This window comes from Molothrus aeneus, chromosome 12 (genome assembly GCF_037042795.1).
Source record: "Molothrus aeneus isolate 106 chromosome 12, BPBGC_Maene_1.0, whole genome shotgun sequence".
Lineage (NCBI taxonomy): Eukaryota > Metazoa > Chordata > Aves > Passeriformes > Icteridae > Molothrus > Molothrus aeneus.
In genome coordinates this window covers 5,972,557-5,994,096 of record NC_089657.1, presented here as the reverse complement: position 1 = coordinate 5,994,096, position 21,540 = coordinate 5,972,557, and the positions used below count along the sequence as shown (strand labels likewise).

General features: G+C 43.1%; 1 protein-coding gene across 4 annotated transcripts in view; it reads left to right on the top strand.

The window, feature by feature from the left end:
- The window catches only part of SLC25A26 (solute carrier family 25 member 26), an 85,530-nt gene that overhangs the window by 50,527 nt on the left and 13,463 nt on the right, over positions 1-21,540 (top strand). For all 4 annotated transcript variants that reach the window (XM_066558353.1, XM_066558352.1, XM_066558351.1 and 1 more), the window contains 2 exons: positions 6,709-6,753; positions 17,478-17,547. In XM_066558353.1, coding sequence (XP_066414450.1) covers positions 6,709-6,753; positions 17,478-17,547 — 115 coding nt within the window. The remainder of the gene's footprint in view (positions 1-6,708; positions 6,754-17,477; positions 17,548-21,540) is intronic.

The window sequence follows — 21,540 nt, the reverse complement described above, 5'->3', positions numbered from 1 at the left end:
GCTCATGTTTGAAATCCAATAAAATCGACTTTTGTGGCTGACAGTATACAATCTCTAACAGTTATTCTGTTCTCCCAGCAGAGTAAGAAGGGGGTGGTTCAAGAAGGGGCTGGGGTGGAATGTGAGGCTGTTAATGTTGTTTCTGTGAGGAAAGAGCCTTCAATAGCTCAATGATGGTCTGTCTCACGCGTGTGCAAAGTTAGGGCTCTGTGATCATCAGGATCTCTTAAATCAATCCAGCCTGCATTGAGTTTGTGCATCTGCCTCAGTGCCTCTCTTTTTCCCATGTTTTGGAAACATGCAGTCATGCTGGATCTCTGACTATGTCTTTCCCCTTCGCTGGTCAATATTGCCCCTGCAGAAAAACATTTTTTCCTTTATTTTTCTTTGCTTTTTTAATCACAGAATCTTTTTCTCATGGAGGGAAAACTTAATTTTCCTTTTACTTATCTTTTCTATGTGATATCACATATAAGTTGCTTTTATAATGAGTGTGTGATGCTATTTAAGAGGAAATGTGGATGTGAAGTTCTGCCACACAGGTCCACAGGACATCTGTGAGAATGGCTTGTAACCAAATTAAGCAACCCTGTGGGGCACATAATGTTTTGTCTAGGAAAGGAATTTAGTTCCAACCATTCACATATGCCAGGTGACAAGTGGAAATACTTTGGGGTTAGAGCTGGGGAAACATAGGAAGCAAGGTGCAAATATTTATTTGAGAGTTAGCAGATGCCTGAACCAGAAAAATGACTATAATTCAGGAATTTTGAATTTTTTCCCATTTATAGCTTGCAGTTTTCTCCCAGCTCACACAGGGTTAATGTTATTTGCTTGAAAATGAGGGAATTGCTGATTACTTCAGGTGGCTGCTGGTGCATGATCTGAAACCTTTGTTTTAATCATACTCTTGGCATTGTTGAGATTGATGTTTCTAGCACCCTAAAGCCATTCCTTTGCCTCTGGCAGTGCTGCAGAGCTGGTGTTCTGCACTGAAGGGCTGTGAAAAGTTGTTTGTTGCAAATGCAACTTGATCGTTTTCCCTGTGATGGCTGAGCTTCCCGTGGGGTTCCACCACTTCTCTGGCTTGGGGCAGCCTTACAGGAAGGTGCTGTGTGTGAACTTGGTTCTTCACTGTTTTCCTTAAGGAGTGAAGCCAAAACCTCTTCCCTGGTCATTGCCATGCCAGCTTTGTTAAACCCGCCTGAAAAGCTTTGTTTGTTTTTGCATCAGTGTTTATTAACAAAGCCCTCCATCATTTGTTTAACACATAAACTTGTCCATTCTTTCCCCACGCTCCCAACCTTCCATCTCACAGAGCTAGCTGCAGGAGCACAGCTGATGGCTTTGACAGTCTTTCATTTATGTTCAGGTTGCAAATTACTTCTTTAGAATTCAGTTCCTTGTGGAGTCTGCAGTTTTTCAAGGAGGGCCTGGAGGACAATATTAATTGAAGCTTTGCAAGAAAAGAAGTTTACTTTGTCAGCTCTGGGGTATTCCATTGATGATGGGTGTTAAACACCTTCACCTTCAGTCAGCAGAAAAGCTGTGAAACCTCCAAATCTTCTTGATGGTGGCTATTGCTATGACCTCTGATGTGACCAGGGGCCAGGCTTGCCTCATTTCATGCTGTCTTTACAAAGTCCATCCTGGGGAAAGTATAGTTATAGCTGGAACATCAGTTTATCCTAATCCAGATGTACTGGGCAAGTGTGTGAAGAATTTTGGGAGGGCAAGACACTGAACCAAATTTGCTGGGATTATTAACAGAGATGTTTAACTCGAGTGGGCTGACAGGGTTGTTTTATTCTGCTTTAACTTGAACCTATTAAAGAACCCTTCTATCCTTTATAAAGAAGCTAGAAAAAAAGGGATTGTAAAAGGGACTTAGGTAAAGGGGAAATTGATCTGAAATTTGCTGTGTATGTATCCTTAGAAAACAATATATTTTTGCTATACAGAAGTGGGTTATTAGACTTTTCTTTGCAATTACAGTGGAGAAGGTACAGTTTGGCACAGCAGCTCAGTACTCCTCATAAATACAGACTTGGACAGTGATGGCCCCTCTGTCCCTGTCCTGGTGAGTGCAGGTGACAGGTTGGGTGCAAGTTTGAGAGCTGCCCCTCGAGGATGAAATGGGTTCTCCCTGAAGGGAGCAGATGTTCTTGCTGCTGGCCTTTGTGACATTCACACTCTCAAAATCCTCTTCAGAAGTGTTTGCTTTTCTCCCGTTGCCATTAATGTAGGGAGCAGTGGGGGTGTGGGTGAGAGCAGTTTCTGGGATGGAGGTGCATTTTCAGTCCCCCTCAGGGACACTGAGAAAGCTCTTACAAGGTGAGTCTGTTCCTCCTCTGGCTGTTTGTGCCAATCTCTCCTCCAGTATTTACTCTAACGTTTATAAAAATAGATAAGTCTTCTGGAGAGCAAAGCCTGCTGAACTGGGTACAGGGAAAACCTGAATAAACAAACATGTGCCACAGATTAGTAAGAACATCTGTAGGTTTTATATTGTTTTGAGAACACATACCACAGTTTTTCAATTCTTGTGCTTTTCTAGTTTCTCCCTTTCTTTCTGTCTCTCTCTTTTCTTCTTCTTCTTTTTAAATATATTGCTAATAAAGGTTGGAGGTAGGAAGCACAGCTGGACTCTGCATGACATGCCACTGTTTAATTTCTAGCTCGGAGGATGAGAAGAAGAGTAGTTTTATTGTATCCTAGAAGAGAATACAGCCACATGCAAATTCCAGCCATGGACATCTGTTTCCTCTTTGTGTGAAAGAATTCTCATATTTGGAAGGGAATCCCAGTTCTGAAGGGGCTGATGAGGTTTTGGGTTTTTTTTCTTTTGGTTCTTTCCCCCATTCTTTGCCACTCCTTCAGCTTGCTGTCCTTGCTCTGGCTGCTGTTTTCCTTGGGACAATGTCAGCTTGCAATTTACCATCAGATATCAACTGGGTGAATTTTCAGTGTTATATGTACACAATACTTTAAAGTGTTGTGTTGTAGTTACAAAGAGCATTATTAAGTTCCTCCTTAAATTTCTTTAATTAAACAGTATTTGGTGGGAGGACTTTTACTCTGTCATCAATCTTCAGTACTTACGGGTTGGTATTTTTCTTTGGAAGCAAGATGTGTCTGCTGCTCTGGTGGGGAAGTACAGCTATTTCTAAAAGTAACTTGTTAAACATAATCATTTAAAATTCTTTGTATCAGGGGAATTAAGTAGATGTGTAGAAATAAGCATCTGCAAAGTTCATTACCTTAAGTTAGGCATCAGGTGCTAAGGACTGCAGGGACCAGAGTAAATGATAATTTCACTAACCTATAAAACATTTTAGAATAATTATTTGCAGCTGTCTGGGGGCTTTAAATTTGCTTTTTTGTGTGTGTTTAAGGGTTGACTCTGATGAACAAACAGCATAGTTATATAACATTAGGCCAGACATGAGAACTGGTACTCTCTGTCTATTTTATATTAATGTCAAATGAGAGGTTGCTGGAGCTTGCCAGGGTTTCATATTTGCTGGCAGCAAGTTACCCACATGTGTGGACCACATTTTCATTGTTGCCTTAGCCTATTTCAGGCAGAAATATCTCTGCCTAACAGGGTGTGATTTTGTTCATTGCTGAAGAGCTTTTCTTTTAAGAAGAAGCAAAATACAAAAAGGAATGAAATGCTGTAAGTGTTCAAATTAAGAAGTGTCCCCAGACTGCAGGATTTTGTCACGTCTGCCGTGGAGGAAGAATAAAGGGCAATAAGCCATCTAAAGGCTTTTCATGGTCAGATGAGCCACCCTCTCAGACCTATTTCTTTTTGCATATATTAATGCTACTTTTGGGTGTGGGCTGTTTAGTCTGGTCTCTGAGGAAGATGAGGCTTATGCAAGCAGGGTGTTTGCACACATGGACACACAGCAGCCTGCACAGCCCTTCCACATCTTGACCACAGAAATGTGGTGGGAAGGCAGAGGCTGTGAAGATAAACAGGAGTTCTGATAACTTTCTTGAGGGGAAAATAAAGGTGATGAAAGGGTTTGAGGGAAGGCTTTCAATAGGAGATGAACTTCCAACGAGGGCTGTGGAATAGATCTGGAGAAGAAATGTGATGGAGGTCCCTGTCATGGGAAGATTGCCGAAGGCGACTTGGAAATGATTTGGCTTCAGAGAATCTGATGACAAAACCCAAATCCACAGGAAGACAGACTCCCTTTCATTGCAATACCCATGGAATTGCTTGTGTGGGTTTTGTTTTTAAGTCAGGATGTCAGACAGGATCCAATGGGTGACTGCAATAAATGTAGGAGATCTCCTTAGGATCTTAGTGCAGCAAAGGTGCTGCTGCCCTGCTTGGTGGTGGTGGTGCTTCCTATTTTGTTTGTGTTTTGCAAGTCTTTAAACTCCAGTAAAAGCATGACTTAGGAATGTTTGAATGTTTAGAGCCTTATCCTGCAGAGAGGAGGGAGCCCAGTGGCTGTGCAGGTCACCCTGGCACACATCTGAAATCTGCATCCCATGGGGCACGTGGGGAAAAGGGAAACCCAAAATCCCCATCCAGCCCCGAGCAGGACACGGAAAGCAAATACCACTAACACTGAAAATCAAACAGCACTTGTGAACAAGTTTCCCCTTTGATTGAAATGCTTCTAGCTAAGTAGATATAAAGGGGATTATGTCACAAGCTTCCCTTGTTGTCTTATTAACAGCTGCTTAATTTTACCACTCATTCACGAGCATAAAAAAAGCAAAACTTGGAGGCTGTATTTGAAAGCTTGTTTTGTTTGGTGTACAGCTGGATACAGAGCGTTTCCTTTTCTCTTTTTTAACAAATTTGAAGCAAATGTATTGGTTTTATTGTCACTTATATTTCTCTATTTTTTTGGTCTAGATCATAGAAGATTATGTTGCTTTTCATTTTACATTGCAAAGAAATCATTCCATATAATTTCAGTTCAACAATGCTGCAGTAGCATGTGGGTGTGTATATATCTTCTCATAAATATATTACCACACATTACTGTCAAAGAGCTGGGCTTTTTCACCCAGTATTAAAAATGAAATTTAATTGCTACACTAGAGTTCCAAGACCCTGATAAATAAGAGCCATGTCTGACCTTTATTGTGGGGCTCTGAGATGCCACCAGGGATATTGCTCGTTGTCCAAGATGACAAACTTCCTCTGAGATTTCAGTTTGTCAGCTCAATGTACAGCAGTGACATTGATTTCTTCTCACTGCCATTTCCTGCCTGAATAGATAACAAATTTTCTGTGGCAGGTGTCTGTCAAGTTTAGTTTTGCCTGGCAGATTAACTTAATAGACTCATTTATTAATCATTACTTGCAGCACAGAGAAGCAGACAATACTCTTTGTCTCCTGTGATGTTGAATGGCTGTTCCATTTCAGATTCCTTTGTGTAGCCTGAATTTGGGTTTAATAAGCCATTCATATCTCTAGTGAATGTTTTTAACCTGACATCACTCAGAGCAAAGATATCTGCATTAAATAAGCATGATCCATTTTGTGTATCTACTCCTTTTCATGGTAAAAGATGTGTAAGTGCGTGTGTAAGTACTGAGACTAAATAATTTGATATATGAACTGCCAAATCAGCCTAAACAAGGGGGAAAATGAAGAAAGATAAAAGTAGAAGAAAACAGGTAGTTGGAGGAAGATTTGAGCCTGGGGTTGACTGGCTAACAAAGCAGAGATAATGCAGCTTTAAGAAGGGGCAAAGCAGACCTGCAGATACAGCTATAGGGCAATCCTAGGACAGCCCAGTGCTTTCCTGGAGACCCTTTCCTCTGAAATATTCAGCCTGGAGATTGCAAAGGCAGAGTTGGTACCAGAGGTAGGTATTAGACAGGACTTCTCTGAGTGGTGAAGGACAAGGAAGAATTTAGTGGAGGGCTTTGCAAAGGAGGAAATACAATAGAAGGCATAACCTTGGAAAGTGATGCCTCTTGTTGCACAGTGTTTCAGTGTGTTCACAATGCAAACTGAGTGATGAGCTGAGGTTTTTATCAGGGCAGGATCTGTGAAGGACATGGAAATGCACAGGCACTCCTGGGACAGGAGGCAGCAGGAATGAGCCTAGGCAGAGATGCAGAGGAGCTGCTGCTGGACAGGAGAACCCCGTGTCACAGGCAGTGAGAGCCACCAAGCTTCTCCCTCTTAGCTGGGCTGTGGTAGCATCTCACAACCTGCCTTTAGTTCTGGTTCATGGGAGACCATGAGACATGTTCAGGAGCATTTCTGCAGCTGATGCCCAAGAGCAGAGCCCTGGTTGCAGCACAGGAGCTCAGTATCTGTGAGAGTCTGCGTTGCTGAGGATGTTTTTTGCCAAGCTGTGTTCCTGGCCTTAGGAACGTGTTTCTTGAACCATCCTTATGGCTTTCTTGGCTGGCTGACAAACCCAGAATGTCCCTGCACTAGATCACACTGCTTATTGCACTTCTAGGCCACCCTGGTAACAATACATTAACCTCTCAGCAGGGAATGTGATAAACGAAGTAAAACTGCTTTAGTGAAACCAGTCATTTAATGGCAGCATCCATAAAGTGTCCGTAAAGATTTGTAAGTGTAATAAGCTGCAGTTCACTGGCAGAACAATAACTGTTCCTAATTTAGCCAGTTGAGGAACATGCTAACCCAATTTACTTTTGTAACATTATGTTGTTGTTCTTTTTTTTTTCTTTTCCCACCTCTCCAGATTCCTTTCTCTCTGGTACAGTTTCCCCTCTGGGAGTCCTTAAAGGTAAGTTCTCTTTTAGTGATGGAAATATAAGTTATACATTTTGCAAAGGTTTGCCATGGTAACTTATCTAACTCCATTATTGTGATTATGGGTATATTCAAGAATCAGTAATAATGTGCCAACTTACCTGTGCATGTGAAGATCATATGCCTGAATATCTGAAAAATAACAGGGAATATCTAACCACTGATCTATGGCATGCAGGCTAGATTTTACTCCCAGAATGCCAGAAATTTTATCTTCAGCTCTAACATTTTTAACTGCTTTAAAAGTGTGGGAACCACCTTGTGTTGTGTGATTTCTTTTTTTTAAATTTATTTTATTTTAATTTTTTTAGTGTTTTGGTCTTCATGGTAAAAGGAAATTGCAAATGAGAAAACTGTTTCAGCCTGGGTTTTGTAAACATCACTGAAAAGATATTTTGGTTGGCTGCATGTACTTTATTTTAAGGTCATTTAAAGAAGGTGTCAATGATGATGTTTTAACAGTGCAGTTGTTGCCATGGTCAGAGACAGGATCTAGATTTTTGAGTGGAGGGTTGGATTTGAAGATGTAATTTCTCCTCTGTATGTCCTTGAACTCACTGCAAAAAGTGAAAGGAAGGGTTTTTCAAGTACTTGGAGGTCATGGGGTGGAAGCAAAGAGAATTATTGCAAATCATTAAAAACATTCTAGCAAAATATATTTATAAAAGAGGAGCTGGAGAGAGAAACTTCTTGGTAGAAGTGCTGGACTCCTGAGCAAGCTCAGCACAGAGCCCCAGAGTGGGACCTTGTGTGCTGGACTGGGACAGCAGTTTGTCCTCTTGCTGTGTGTCTGTAGCTGGGGCTGTTTGGGGGGGACAAGCCCACAGAGTGAATATTTGCATGTGGAGGCTTCAGGGAGTTCAATTTAAAGGTGAATCCACAGGCAGGAGGAGCATGAAAATCATCAAGAGCTTTGGCAGAAGTGAGGATTCTGTGGGTACTCCATGAGCTCAGCCTGCTGTGGGGTCTGGGTCTCATCCCACTGCTCAGGGGAGCTGGGGCTGCCTTTTTAGGAATCTGCTTCCCTGGCAGTGTCCAGGAATGGCTTTCTATAAACTCCTCAGCAGTGGTGCTGGCCCAGCCTGCTGGTGCTTAGTGCAGCAGGCATGTGTGGGAGCAAGAGGTGGCAGTGCTTAAAGGGGAAAAGTGTGGTGTCCATGCCAAAACCACATAAAGCAGCACCATCATGTAGCTGTTTGCAGAATGTAAAGTTGTTTTAACTAATGTCCACCTAGCTGTGACAGTAAAATGTACTGTTTACATTACAGGCTCTAAAGAAGACAGTTTGAATTTAGCTAACTACAGGAGTGAGTCACTCAGGATGAGGCATCATGTTTAATCTCAGGAGGTCAGTGCAGATCTGAAGAGAAACAAAACTTGTGTCAGTTTGTCCCACAAACCTGTTGCATTATATTCTTCTGATGTGAAGTCAGGGGTAGAAAACTGCAAAAATTAGTCTGGCATACTCAGTCACTTTGGCTCAGCCCAGGGAGAGAGCTCAGGGTTTGTCATGTCAAAGCCAGGCAGTGAAAGCAGAACACATTTTGTTTATCTGAGGGAAGCTCTTAAAAATTGTCCTGACAGTATAACAAAGGACAAAAATCATTATGGTCCCATCAAGAGGATGGATGTGGCCAGGAACATCACTGGAGTATGGCTGAGGGTGTTGGGCTCTTCACCTTCTCATGGGTGCACAAAGGGAGCATGAACAGACAGTAATTGCAAAGAAATAGAAATGCAAAGGACAAGAGAAAAGTGGCACAAAGCCTGAGCAGAAGAGTTATTGAGATGATGCCTGAGGGACTGTTCTGCACTGGATTAATAGGATTACTTGAGAAAGTAACTGTGGGAGCAGTTCTGTATGATGTGTGTGGGCCATCTCACTGAGGAGAGTAGAACAAGAGCTGTGGCTGTGTCATATTTAAAACCATTACTGTGAAGTGACATGAGCTGATGGAAGAGACTCAGTCCTGATTCCCTGAACAAGGTAATCACCATAAAAATAAGGAAAGTCATTCCACTGTGAAAGGACAGTTAGAGAGGCACATGGAAGAGGAAGAGAGGTTCATTTTCCTTCAGATGTGTGCTGACTGCAGCCTGCAGCAGGGTGTTAAGCTTAAAGAAGCCTAATAAAGGCTTGTCATAGGTAGCAAATGGTGTGTTTCTATACCCCATTTTCTCTATCTGCTTTACTCCAAGCTGCTCTGGTTATTCCTTATGCTTTAGTCACAGAGTTTACATGCACAGTTTTCTCCTGTCTGTGGATGTGCACCAGCTGTCCCCCATGAGAGCTGCATGCCATGCACTGAGCTATGGTAAAAGAAGAAGAACATTGTATAGAGTACTGAACTATAAGGTTACCTTGGCTATGGGTGCTGGCAAAGGGAGGATTGCAGTAATTAGCAAGAAACAGAGACTGCTTCAAATACTGGCATTACTGATAGTGACTCAGGTGAACACACAGTTCAGGAACAGGCAATAGGCTCCTTCCTTAGGTAACGATGACTCAAGAAACAACAGTAAAGAAATTATGGTGCTTTCAATTTTAAAAAGTATTTTCTTTTTTTTAAAATATTTTATTTAGGTAGCATCCACTTCCATAAGGAAAACAGTCTTGAATTCTTCTCAGAGTTCAGGGAAAGAAATGCTGTTACAAATTTTATTCACTTTCTGCTACACCAATCCTCAGAAGAGCACCATGGTTGAATATCACTGTGACAGTTTGGTCAGGTTTAGGTTCTTTTATGTGGGGTTAATGCTTCTGATCCCATCTCAAAGCCAGGTGGCCCTGAAGAAAGGCAACAGAGCATAGATGTGGTGTGCTTCCCAAATACCAGCCAAGCACAGAGCCTTCCATATTAGTTCAGGTTTTGGAATTAATGTTGTAAGATACAGTCCCCTTGTTTGCTGCCCTGGAATTTCCAGGGTGCCAGTTTTCAGAATTTTCAGTAAGTTGCTTTGGAAATACTATATGTGTGTTCCTTACTGTGGGAATTTCACATTGTGGGCTGTGTGTTTGGCATGAAATTGTTGTGGGTTACAGGAGCCTGGTGCAGCTCCTGTGCTCACCCTGCTGCCAGGGCTGTGCAGTCTCTGCTCAGATGACTCTGGCCCTGTGGAGCCCATCCCTTCTGTCTCATCTTTATTCTCTTCTGTTCAGACATTTTATTCAGTGCTTACAATCATCATATCCGAGTTCCTACTAGCAGCACTAGTGATTTATCATTTGTTTCATGTTTTAATCCTTCTCTTTTAGAACTAACTGAGAAAAAAAGACAACTTTCAGTTCTGCTGGAGGGCTATTACATACAGGGCATCAGGTGTTTTGTTTTGGTTTGGTTTTTTTTCAATAAATAGCATTTTAAAACCCTACAGAAAATCAAGAGCCTCTGGTTAGGTTTGAGCCCAGAAACATCTTGTCAAAAATGCCCATTTCTTATGTCTCAGTGGCAGTGGTCAGGTCCCTCAGAGAACAGTGCTGTAAGATAAACCCTTCTCAGGTGAAACAAGACTCAGTCCTCTTGGGTTTTATGTTTCTGCATGTTGGCTGTGCTTCAGAGCCTCTGAGAGTTACTCAAATGCAGCTGCACAGGGAGAATGGTCTCTTTATAGAGCAAATGTATTGTATGTCTGCAGAAAAGGCTTTGGTAGCCAGGGAGGAGGGAAGGAGCAGGCAGGACAGGAGGACATAGGTCTCAAATGAGTTGACTTGAAAAACAAGGGGGTTTTTGTTTGTTTAGTTGCTGGATTTTTTTAAGGAAAACAAACCTACTATCCTGGGAACCTTTTGTCTTTCCCATTGGACAGGTCTGACTCTTAAGATGAGACACTTGGACATTGCTAAGACTGTGGAACATCAGGGTCAGCCAGTCCTGCCTCTCTCTGGGAGGGCAGACACACACTGTGCTGCTCTGCTGGCCCGGGAGCTACAAAGAAAGATAAAAATCTTCAATTGACCGTGCTCAAGATGATGTCTGACTCTTCTGGCACTCACTAGGGCCAGGATTTCCCTCTTTGAGTGCTGAGCAAAGTTTAGAGCTCTCAGACTTTCTGCAGTTCTAGTGAGTCCACAAGTTTTTTTTTGTCTCTGGTTTTAGCAATAAAATAATTTTCTCAAATCTCTAGGTGTTACACAAAAAGAGAATGGGGAGAGTCCAGTCGTTCCCTGGTGAGGCTGAGCAGGATCAGAAAATTGGTTGGGTCAGAACAGGAATTCCATGGGCTGGTTCTGAGCTGGTTTCTGGCCACACAATGGAGAGCAAATTTGGGATTAGGTCCTTTGCTTTCTGTTCAGGTGCAGCTGTGACTGTAGGCACGAGGCACTTGTGTGGAGGGGAATGTGCTGGCGAACTGAACCATAGATCGAGAGGGAAAAGGCACCTGTGCTCATTTGCTTGGTTCTCTTGGTTCCCTCTCCACAGAGCTCAGCTGCTGGGGGCTGGGGTAGGCAGCAGAGGGTGTGAACTGATTTTAGGGTCAGCTCAGCCTTGCTCTTGGTCATCAGTGCAGATAGATTTTGAGACACATCTTGAAGCTTGCTGCGCAAAGACTGCTTGGTGGCTTTCTGTGGAGAGCGAGCACTCTAACCTTGGTTGAAGCTCATTGCACCTGATTTTTAAAGTTAATAAGAATGAAAGGTTTACAGAATACTTCTGCCCAGGCAGCTGGGGTTCTCAGCAGTAATATGTGTTTATAACTCCACCATTGAATCAATAAACCACATGCTATTTCCCTCCTAAAATTTACAGTCAGATCTGTGGCTGCTTAACAGGGCAAGTAGAAAATAGAGGCATGTAGCCAAACTGGGCCTTAAATGGCTCTTTCCCTGCCCTACAGGTAGGTGACCATTTTCCCCTTTTCCTGGAGAAACAGTCTAGTATTTCTTTGCTCTGTGCTCAGCTGCATATAAGTCAAGAACAAATGAAAGCCAGGCCCAGCTTTAAAGCCATTTCCTCCCAGGCAGTGCAGTAAGTGTTCTACCATGCCTTGCTCCCTCTTGGACTGACAGTTGGGCTGATTTTGGGATTAAATCCTCATGGTTAAATAGCACTGTCTGCCATTTGCTTAGGTGCTGAATCAGGAGAAGAGCTTTGCACTGGGTGCTGGGGGTGGGATGTAACGTGTCCATGCCATGAGCAGAGCTGCTGCATTTTTCTCACAAAGGAACAATGCACCCAACAGCTGTTGAGCAAACAGCCCTGGCTTTATTGCTGCCACAATAAGTGTCATTCACACCATCCTGGGGCACAGCCCGAGGAATGCTGCACACCATCTGCACCAAAGGCAGAGAAACAAATGCAAGCCTTGCTCACAGCACTGCAGGCACGTTTGGGAAAAGTCAGATGGCCTTGGATCATCAATACAGCATTTCAACAGAGCAGAGGAAAACAGGCTCACACAGTCTGTAGATACAGAGCCAGATTGTGATGCCCTCTTGGGCATGCCCAGGCCACAAGAGGTTCTCTACAAGTTGCTAAGCTTGCCAGTGACATCTGGGGATGTCTGAATATTGAAGATTTGATTTGGACACTGGTTATTTGCTGAAGAATCTTAGCAGATTTATGTAACTCTTCCATGTAATTTATTCACACATACCTACGAAGCACAGATCTGTTAGGTAGGAGCAGTGCAGGTGTTCAACAAAAACCCTGCTGGCTTTAAAGTGATTTTTCAGAAGTGCATTTTCCCCCCTTATATGTCCCTTTGTGCCATGGAAACTGAGTGTAGCTGTTCTGCCTTGCCATGGGAACACTGCTTCGAAGAACATTTCCTTTAACCAGGCTTTTAGCACATCCATTTTGATTTACATCCAAATGGGTCACAGACATCAATGCAGTATTATATGGGCAGAAAAAGGGAATGAAATGCTTTTAACATGAAAAATATGCTCTTGCATATAGGCCAACTTTTGTTCTCTTTCAATTTATCTAGGATTTGGGTGGGTTTAATTCTAGGACTGAATTCAGTACTGGCATAAGTGAGCACAACTCCATTAGTGCAAATGGAGGCTCAGCATTTATGTCAACAGTGAACTTAGATCATTGAATTTTTCCCATGTTTGGGCTTGCATGTTTCCTGCAAGATAATATACACATGTACTTGCCCATATGCTGCACATATGCACATAAAAATCCACTGAGGAGGACATTTGGCTCTTTGCTCCATGTTGACTTTCTGTATAGAAACAGCAATCAACTTGTGAAGTTTTTGCTTCTCCTGTAGCTAATGTGCCATGCATCTGTAAGGGTCAGCCATGCAGAATGCCACGTTGTGAGTAAAATCCCTGGCAGGAAAGGCAAACATGAAAATTGCTTTTCTTTCCTCAGTCTGCAGGACCTCACATGCACACAGATCCATGTGATTGATTTGTACTGATTTTTTTTCTCCCCTGTTGCCATGAAGTTTAACACTGTTGTGAACAGAGGGGCACACAGAGATACTATAGATACTTATCATTGGAATGAATTGTAATATTTATTCAGCTGCAGGCCTCAAGGGTGGTATATGCCATGAGTTCTGCTTGAAGAATAGCAAGGCCAAGGCAGAGATGTCTTATTCTCTGCAATGCTTCCTGCAGCATTGGTGGTGTTGGGCTGGTCATCAGGTTTGAGAGATGTGGGTATTGCATTTTCCTGGATTACCAAAGCTTAGATGTCCTGAATATAGACCATGACCTGGCTGGGCTGGGAACACAAAGCTGACAGCTGATTTTTGCACAAACTTTTACTGTAAATGTGTGGCAAAGATGACAGGCATGCACAGGTAAGAGTTGTGTGCCCTGGTCAAAGGTTATTGGCCATCTGGAGGCCAGGTGTCCTCAGCACTGAGGAGTCCATGTTTGTGGGCACCAAATACTTCCCCCCACTATTTAAAAGCAGAGGTAATATTTTGGTAATATTTTGGTAATATTTTCTTTTTTTTTTTTTTTTTTTAGATTGAGGGGCCTTTGGTATATCTTGAGAGTGACTTTTCCAATGCTTACTCTACCCAACAAAAAGGGATGTCCTTGTTTTCTCAGTATCAAAAGAGCTAAATAACATTTGTGGTGAGAATCAGGGGACACTGGCCTATGGAGCAGGATGAAATGGGATCTCTAGGAAGAAAAGTAGGGCTCTGCCCACGAATAAAACTTGACCCTTCTCTGTGAACATTATCCCTGTGAATAATTGGAAATATGCAGTCAGGCTTCCTGCTGTGTGCCATCCCCTGAGGCCACACCCGCTGTATTGCCTTACACGTGCAGCAATGCACAGTGAGATTTACATATATATCACAGAAAAGTGTTTACAAAAAAAAATTACCATGTGATTGAGCTGGGAAGCTGCAGAGGGCCCCAACTGTATGAGTTTCCATGCACTTCAGCCAGAAGATTTATTTCCAATTTGTTATTCATAAGGGAAGAGAGAGAGAGATTGGGATGAGGTCCTTTGAAGTGGAAAACAAAGTCTTCTATTCAGCCTTCAGCTTAATAGAATACACATGACACAGGCTTGGCATGGCGGCCCTTTCATGTAATGTGCTCCTTGTCATTCTGCTTCCCTAGGCTGTGAGTGCTAGTGGGAATGGCTACTGCCCTGGAAAAGTCAGGTTGTCCCCTGCAGCCTTCTGCTGCAGGAGCACAGTGTGAGCAGGTAGGAGCCTTTTTGGTGATGGCAGTGGGGGACCCAGGCTGAGCCAGCTGCTGCAGTCGTGTTGCTCGTGATTCCTGGCTTGTGTTTCGTCCTGCAGGAGCACATGGAGACAGAGCAGTGTCCCTGGGGCTTCTGCAGGCATTACATGGGCACTTCTGCCCTGTTTTGGAGCCCCTTGGACTCTGAGCTCTGCCTGACCTGAGCTCTCCCCATCATATCCCCGAGTGGAAGGCTTTTCTGCCTCTCTGCAGCACCTAGGATGGCAGTGTCCCCCCTAAGCCCTGTACCACTGCAGTACCCAGCAATTTTGTTCAAAGTCAGTGTTTTAGGCAGATGTGTATATGGACCTTCTGTTTCTTTCCAGGAACAAGGCCCTGGTTTTATAGTAATCTACAGGCCCCTAACAGCTTCTGTGCTTTGCCATGTCTTAATGGTATTAAAACCTGCTCAAAGGGCAAGTTTTACAGGCCTGACTTACCAGCCCTGTCAATTAGTTGGTCCATGGGCTATGAGAGAAAACATGTGTGACCTCCAGCACGTCATCCTGGCCCACAGCATCGTGTGGTTAGAAAGAATTTGGACAGGAGTCCTGCCCAGGTCCTCTTGGCCCTGTGACACTTGTTCCTCTTGGCTTCCTCCAGGATCATGTCCTCGTGCCCTGCTTCCCTCTTGCTCTTCTGCATGTTCAGGTTTGGAGCTCTGGGTGAATCACCGAAATTGGAGATGGAAAGAAACACATGAAGTCATCTCATCCTGCCCTTGCCAGTGCAGGATTATTCCCTACAGTTCAGTCTTGAGTGCCTTCTCCAGTCTATTTTTAAATGACTCAAAGGAGAGGGCTTTCCTCTCCTCCCTGGGGAGGCTGGCTCCGTGGTTCAGTAGACCTCACTGTTGGGGAATTTGCTTCCTGTTCTCCAGCCTCAATTCTCCTTTTCCCTAACTTAATTGAACTGTTCTTGGCTCCACCCTTTTAAAGCATTTTCCATCTTGCATGGCTGTTACAAATACCTGTTGTCAATTTGCAGGCGTAATGGATGGGAATTCATCACTGTTTGCCTTGCTTGGCAGAGGCTCTTTGTGCAGAGCTGCCCTGAGCAGCCAGGCTTTATCAGAAACTAGATTTCAGAGCTACATGCCAAGAAATCAGAATGACCTTTTCCTTCTTCTTTGGACAATGACATTAACATAAAACCCCATCATGACTGAGAATAGGCTGGGCTTCTGGCAAAGCCATGAATGTCTGTATTAATGGGCTGGTTTTCCTCTTAGTCCTCCAGCAGCTCTTGCACAGTGCATTTTTACATGGCAGCAGTAACTGTTCTGAGTTCTTGGGCTCAGCTGTAGATATACAGATGTTTGGAAAATGTGTAAAAAAACCAAATACAATAATTCTGTTTCTATCAAAAGAAAGCTGTGGCTCCAGAAGCTCAGTTTTTAAACCCTGGCTTTCAATTCAAGGTTTCTTAAGCACCTGAAGTGTTTTGCAGATGGGTGCTGAAGGTGAGATGTATGCTTTTACAGTACCCAGATACTCTGGAAGGTAGTTTGTCCAGGGGAGTGTGTCCTTCTTCCATCAGGGCTGAGTTGCAAGAGAACTGTATGTCCAAAGACTGTAAGTTATTCCAGAAAAACATATTATGGTTTTGAAGAATTATGAATCCCTATTTATTTATTTATGAAATGAAAATCAGTTTCTGCTGTGGGTGATGGCAGAATAGCAGCCCATACCAAAAACACCAGGAAAAGAATGGCTAGCATTAGAGAGGCTGGAACCCCTCTAGTGCTTTCGTACAGCAGAGCTGCAGCTATTTAACTGTGGCAAGGTACCAAACAACATTGTGGCTGGCCATTGTTGCTTGAACAGTTTGATTTTTAAAACATTCAACTGAAATATAACCGCCAGCCAAGCTGGGAGAAGCGAGTCACGAGGACAGCATGTTAAATGAAGAGTCAGCAAACGAGAGCAGAGCTCTCCTGCTCCAGTGGAAAGTGGCTGCACTGCAGACCAGGAGCCCAAGAGCAATAACCTCAGCCTAGCACTGCTATCCAGTTGCTTCTAAGAAAATTTTATAGAACAGAAGTAATATGACTTTAAAAAGAAGGAGAATGCCATAGCTATAAAATAAAATTGCTGATTTCTCAGTGGTGGGCCTCAGAAGGGCTGTGGATCCCATCCCTTTTTGCTCAGTACTGATCCTCACATCATAAACCAGAAACCTCTCCTCCAGAGCTTCCCCTGTGAAGTGTTTCAGGAGATGAGGAAGGGGTGATGGAGCAGGGTGCAGGAGGGGAGAGCACAGAGACTGCAGCTGCCAGAGAAAACCCCTGCCAGCAGACACTGGCCTTGGCTGCAGATACTCACAGGGCTCATCAGATTGTGTGATGTGACTTGAGAGGTGGCTTTGGAAGGCACTGTTCTTGCTGGGGCTTTCAATGTGTGTGTTTAAATGCTGCTGTGAGGAAATGGATGGGAGCAGGGTGTGTGGGGAGGAGGGTGTGTGGTCCCTAATGACGCCAAGTGAAAAACAGAGCCACACCTGCTTTGGGGTATAATGGGAGTGATAAGAGCAATTTCTTAATGATGGGGTTTTTTGGGGAGTGTGAGGGGAAGGGTTGGTTTAAGAAATGTAGGGGAGCAAACAGGCCTTGTGTCTGGTGGAAGATGTTCATTTTAAATGGGAGCCTTTTGTACGTCTGGGCTGAGCTGATACTGGTTCTTGCATGCCGCCCTCACGCTCAGTGTTTTGCTTTGTGCTGTTTTATCTGCCAAAAAGAAAATAAATTCACAAAATATTTGCAAAATTGCATGGCCACAGGCTTAAATACATACATATGAATTCCCTGAAAGCAATTTGCTTCAAGCCTTCCTCAGTTCCAGACGTCTTTCTCACTCCATCTGCTTGTTCAAGTACACAAGTTCCTTGGGAAAAATCACTTATTACATCACTCAAAAATGCCACAAAAATAGCTTTTCACTTAAGTTCCCATCCTCAGAGTTAACTCACATGGGGATCAGATAGATTCAAACATTTAATAACTTTTTATTTTCCTTTCTCTTTAAACACAGGATCTCTGGTCATGGAAGCAGGGTCACGTGGTGGATTCTTGGCAGTCAGCAGTCTGTGGAGCTTTTGCAGGTGCAAAGGATTATATGTTATACTGGGAAAGACTAAAGAAGAAAGGGAAAAATGTGCAAATCTATTAAGTATAGCAGAACAACATTCCTTTGTAATTCAAGTTTGTTTAGAAGAAAATGGATCCAGTTGTTGTTTTGAAATGGGAAAGTCAGCAAAGGAAAGAGAAGAAAAAAAAAAAAGACTCAGCCAGGGTGTCTGTTTGAAAGACAACCAATTTGTTTTTGACAAATTTCTGTTATTTAAAAACTGTGGGCCTGTCAGTCAGGCTTTGTGATTGTTTCAAAGTTGATTTGTAAAATCCTCATCCAGGAGAAACTCCGTTTGGGTGGGGGTTTGTGCAGCTGTTCGCTCCGAGCGCTTCCCCAGGGGCTGAAGTGATTGCAGGGGCCGTGATTCACCATTCCTGTGACAGCTCTGACAGCCACCTAGATTAACTGGAGGCAGCAGAGCAGAGGGCCAGCACTGCTCAGCCTGGAGGCAAAAGCCTTCTGCAGCAAAAAAACCCCCAGAGGATGAAACATCTGGGCAATCTCCAGACACTACAACAAGAATTAAGGGTGGCAGAACACAATACTGCGCTATTTGTTACCAAACAAGCCAGAAGTTAATTGAATTCTTCAGTAGGCTTCTTGCTTGATTTTAGCCTACTGTACTTGCTTCCAAAAAAACAAAAAGAGGAAAAAGAAAAATCAATTAATGACTCATCAGTATAGCTGACAAGTTTGAGGGAGGAGAGATTCAACTGTCTTAATAGAAAAAACAGATTAATAGTAAAGGGATGGATAGCCAGAGCTTTTTCCCCAAGGAGCTAAAATACATTTTGAGATTCCAAACTAGTAACAGAATATGTGGAAAAAATAAATCCTGTTTAAAGAGAAATTATAGCATTTCTTGAAATGGAGATTATCAAAAGCAAAGCTTGTTCTTTGAGAACTTACAAACTTGGAGCCATTACATTGTATGTAATTTTTTTTTAAATAAGTTCTGTTAGGGGAAATGAAGTATTAATAGCAGCAGAATTCCAGCAGAGACTGAGGATTGTTTTGGAGGGCACTGAAGCTGCACAGCTGAGGGGAGGCAGCGTGGCTGTGGCTGCACAGGGTTAAGAGATCGGGTGTGTGAGCAGTGAGGGAATGGTTGAGGTAGAACTGATTCCATTCTGGGGCCGAGGGAATATTTTAGGTGACCTCTTGTAGTCTTGTCCAGCTGTATTTTTTCTGTTTATGCTGATGGGAAGGGAGTTTTATTCTGCTTAAGATCCTGCTGTTGGATTTTACACTGACTTCGTCAATCAGTGCAAACAAAGTAAAAGCAAATGAAGCAGATTGTTCATTTTCGTTTTGAAACAAATCAAACTAACGTACTAAAAATGCTTTAAAATGCAATCTGTATGTCTGCAGGTGTGAGGGGGCTCATTAATTTAACACTGCTGATTTCTTTACAGTTAGATTGATACAAAAACTGTGTTCAGGCATGTTCAGAGAGCTGGAAAGGTTATCTGATTTACCCAAAGACTTGCAGAGTCATTTCCTGAGGTCAAATTTGGTGCCTCACTTGGGAATTTAGCTCAGTGCCTCCAATTCTTTTTCTGTATGCCCTGATTCTGACCAGTTGTGCTTGGACTTGCTACTGTTTAATAGATGTTCAGCAGTGTCTGCTCCTTGTCTAGCAGAAATCTTGCAGGAGGAGCCTCCAGAGGCACAGCTGTGCATGGAATGTGGCACTGTCCTTTGGCACAGGCTGGGGACACCAACACTTCGTGTTGGAGGAGACACCAGGTCCTGGAGACTCCAGCACAGAGACTTCCAGGTCTGTGTGGTGGTAGATGAGACACTTCAGCCTGGTTGCCTTCCTAGGCTCTACTCCCCAAGCACAAATCTCTGCAGAGCAGGAGTCCAATTTTGTAGCTCATGTTTTAATTGGTGAGGATAAATATTCTCTGGGTTACCCTTCCTCCAGCCAGCTTTTCCTTCTCTTTGTCTCCCTATTATTTCCTTTTCACCAGCAGTATTGTAATCTTCCTTTCTCATGTGTCCTTTGAGGAGCTGCTTCAAAGCTCAGGAGGTTGAGCTCTCTTTGGATCAGAACCTTCCCCTCTGCCTCCCTCTGAGATATGTTAACAAGCTGGCTCTGATATTGATCTATTCTGGTACTGCATCCATTCTGTTTCACTGAAAATATTTAGCCTTCTTGCTGAGGGGAGGTAGTGGAAAAATAATTTCCTGCATTCTGAACAATGGATTCCAGAGTTAAAATTTATTAACTACCTACATGTAGCTTCAGATGAGGGAAGAAAAGGCCAACCAAACTCTTTATCCCTTTCTCTCCATCCCAAAACAAAAAAAAAACCAAAAACCTCAGCAGTACCCTGTGAATAAAACAAGATGGATGTGTGCACAGAAGTGATTTTAAATCACTGTGGTGTTATCCTTAAAAGGAGAATGTTATCCAAAAAACAACCTTTGCACACAGATATGCCCTCAAATGCCACCATGGTGGTGGTGGGATGGTGAAATCACACAGACAGGCTTTTCTCCCGTGTTCTTTGCTTGAATTCAATGCTTTCTAAAAATATGTTAGAGGTCCTGAGGGGCAGGGTAATAAGCTGAAAGCAACTGAAAGAAAAGTCCTGTTTAGCTTCCCTTTATGGCACACACACATGTGTGTGTGTGTCTGTATGAGTTGGTTATAACTATTTGGTGAAGACAGAACCAAGAGCAACAATCTGTTGAATTCCATCCCCAGTGCCTGTGAAATGGCAGCAGTTTCAGCCCTCACATATAAAATGGATGTATGTGATCCATGGGCTTTTTATGGAAATGTAATAGGCATGAACATAAATATCAGAGATTCAGAATCCTCTCTGACTCATCTGTTAATAATTTAATCCCTCAAGGCCTTGTCCAGCTTTATCATCATCTTTGGTGTCTTAACAGAGATGTTTGGAGTATTTGGGGAGTGGGAAAAGGTGATACCTGAGCAGAAGAACCCAAAGGTAGATCTAGATGAGATTTTAAGCCTGAGGTTGTGTTTGAACCAAACCTTGCCTCTGGGCTTGGACTGCCTGGCTGTACCAGCCCAGCCCTGCAGTGTGCCAAGGCAGGCTGTCCCTGGAGAGCTGCTGGGCTTCCTGTGCTCTCCATGCAAGTGGGACAGTGGCAAGGAGATCCTGCCACTGGGTATTAGCTGTTGGAAAAGAAAAGCGCTGCCCTGGAGCATTGAGGTGATCCCCAGCTTGTCAAAGAACCTGAATATCCATTTAATGTGACTGCAAATTGCCCCTGTTAAGATGCCTTCTTTCTCACTGCCATAAGAAAAAGTGTGGCTTAACATTAATAATTAATGCTCTGTGGTGACAAAGTCACCAGGAATGGAGGTGCAAGTCCAGTGAGTCATAATGCACTAAGGAGAGCTTTTTGCACATGAACAGGGAGGATTTCCCATCACTTTTGTTTTGATCTAATCGGCTCTGACAAGATTACACACTGTGTCTAAAAGCCTCTTTAACTCTATAGCTCTGAATAAATTTTTGAGTAGTTCTCAAGATTTCCCTGCAGAGTCTGCCTGGAACATGCTCCTAGGCCTGAATTGGTTAAATCTCTGGAGGGAGCAGTGCTTTGTCTTGGTATTTCTGCTGAAATCCAAAGAGGTTCTTGGATCACTTTGCTCTACTATAGGCAGGTGTCGTTCCCACACTGATAAAGGGCCAGAATAAACTTCCTCTTAAAAAAATTGAACATGATACCAGTAAAATAAAAGTTAAAATAAGAACTTATTGATTGAAGAGTTCTGAAAAATGCCATTTGTGAACTTGGAGATCAGTCAGTGTAAGAGGATGCTACGAGGTTTAGCATTGGACCTGAGCCGCTCAGTTTTTCAACCCATGTCTTGGTTTTGAGACAAATTTCAGGGGAAAACGTCCTGGAATGAGCATTTCCTCTAAAGAGAAGGGCTCCAATAATCCCTTTTTGCCAATGAGAGAAATGGATATCA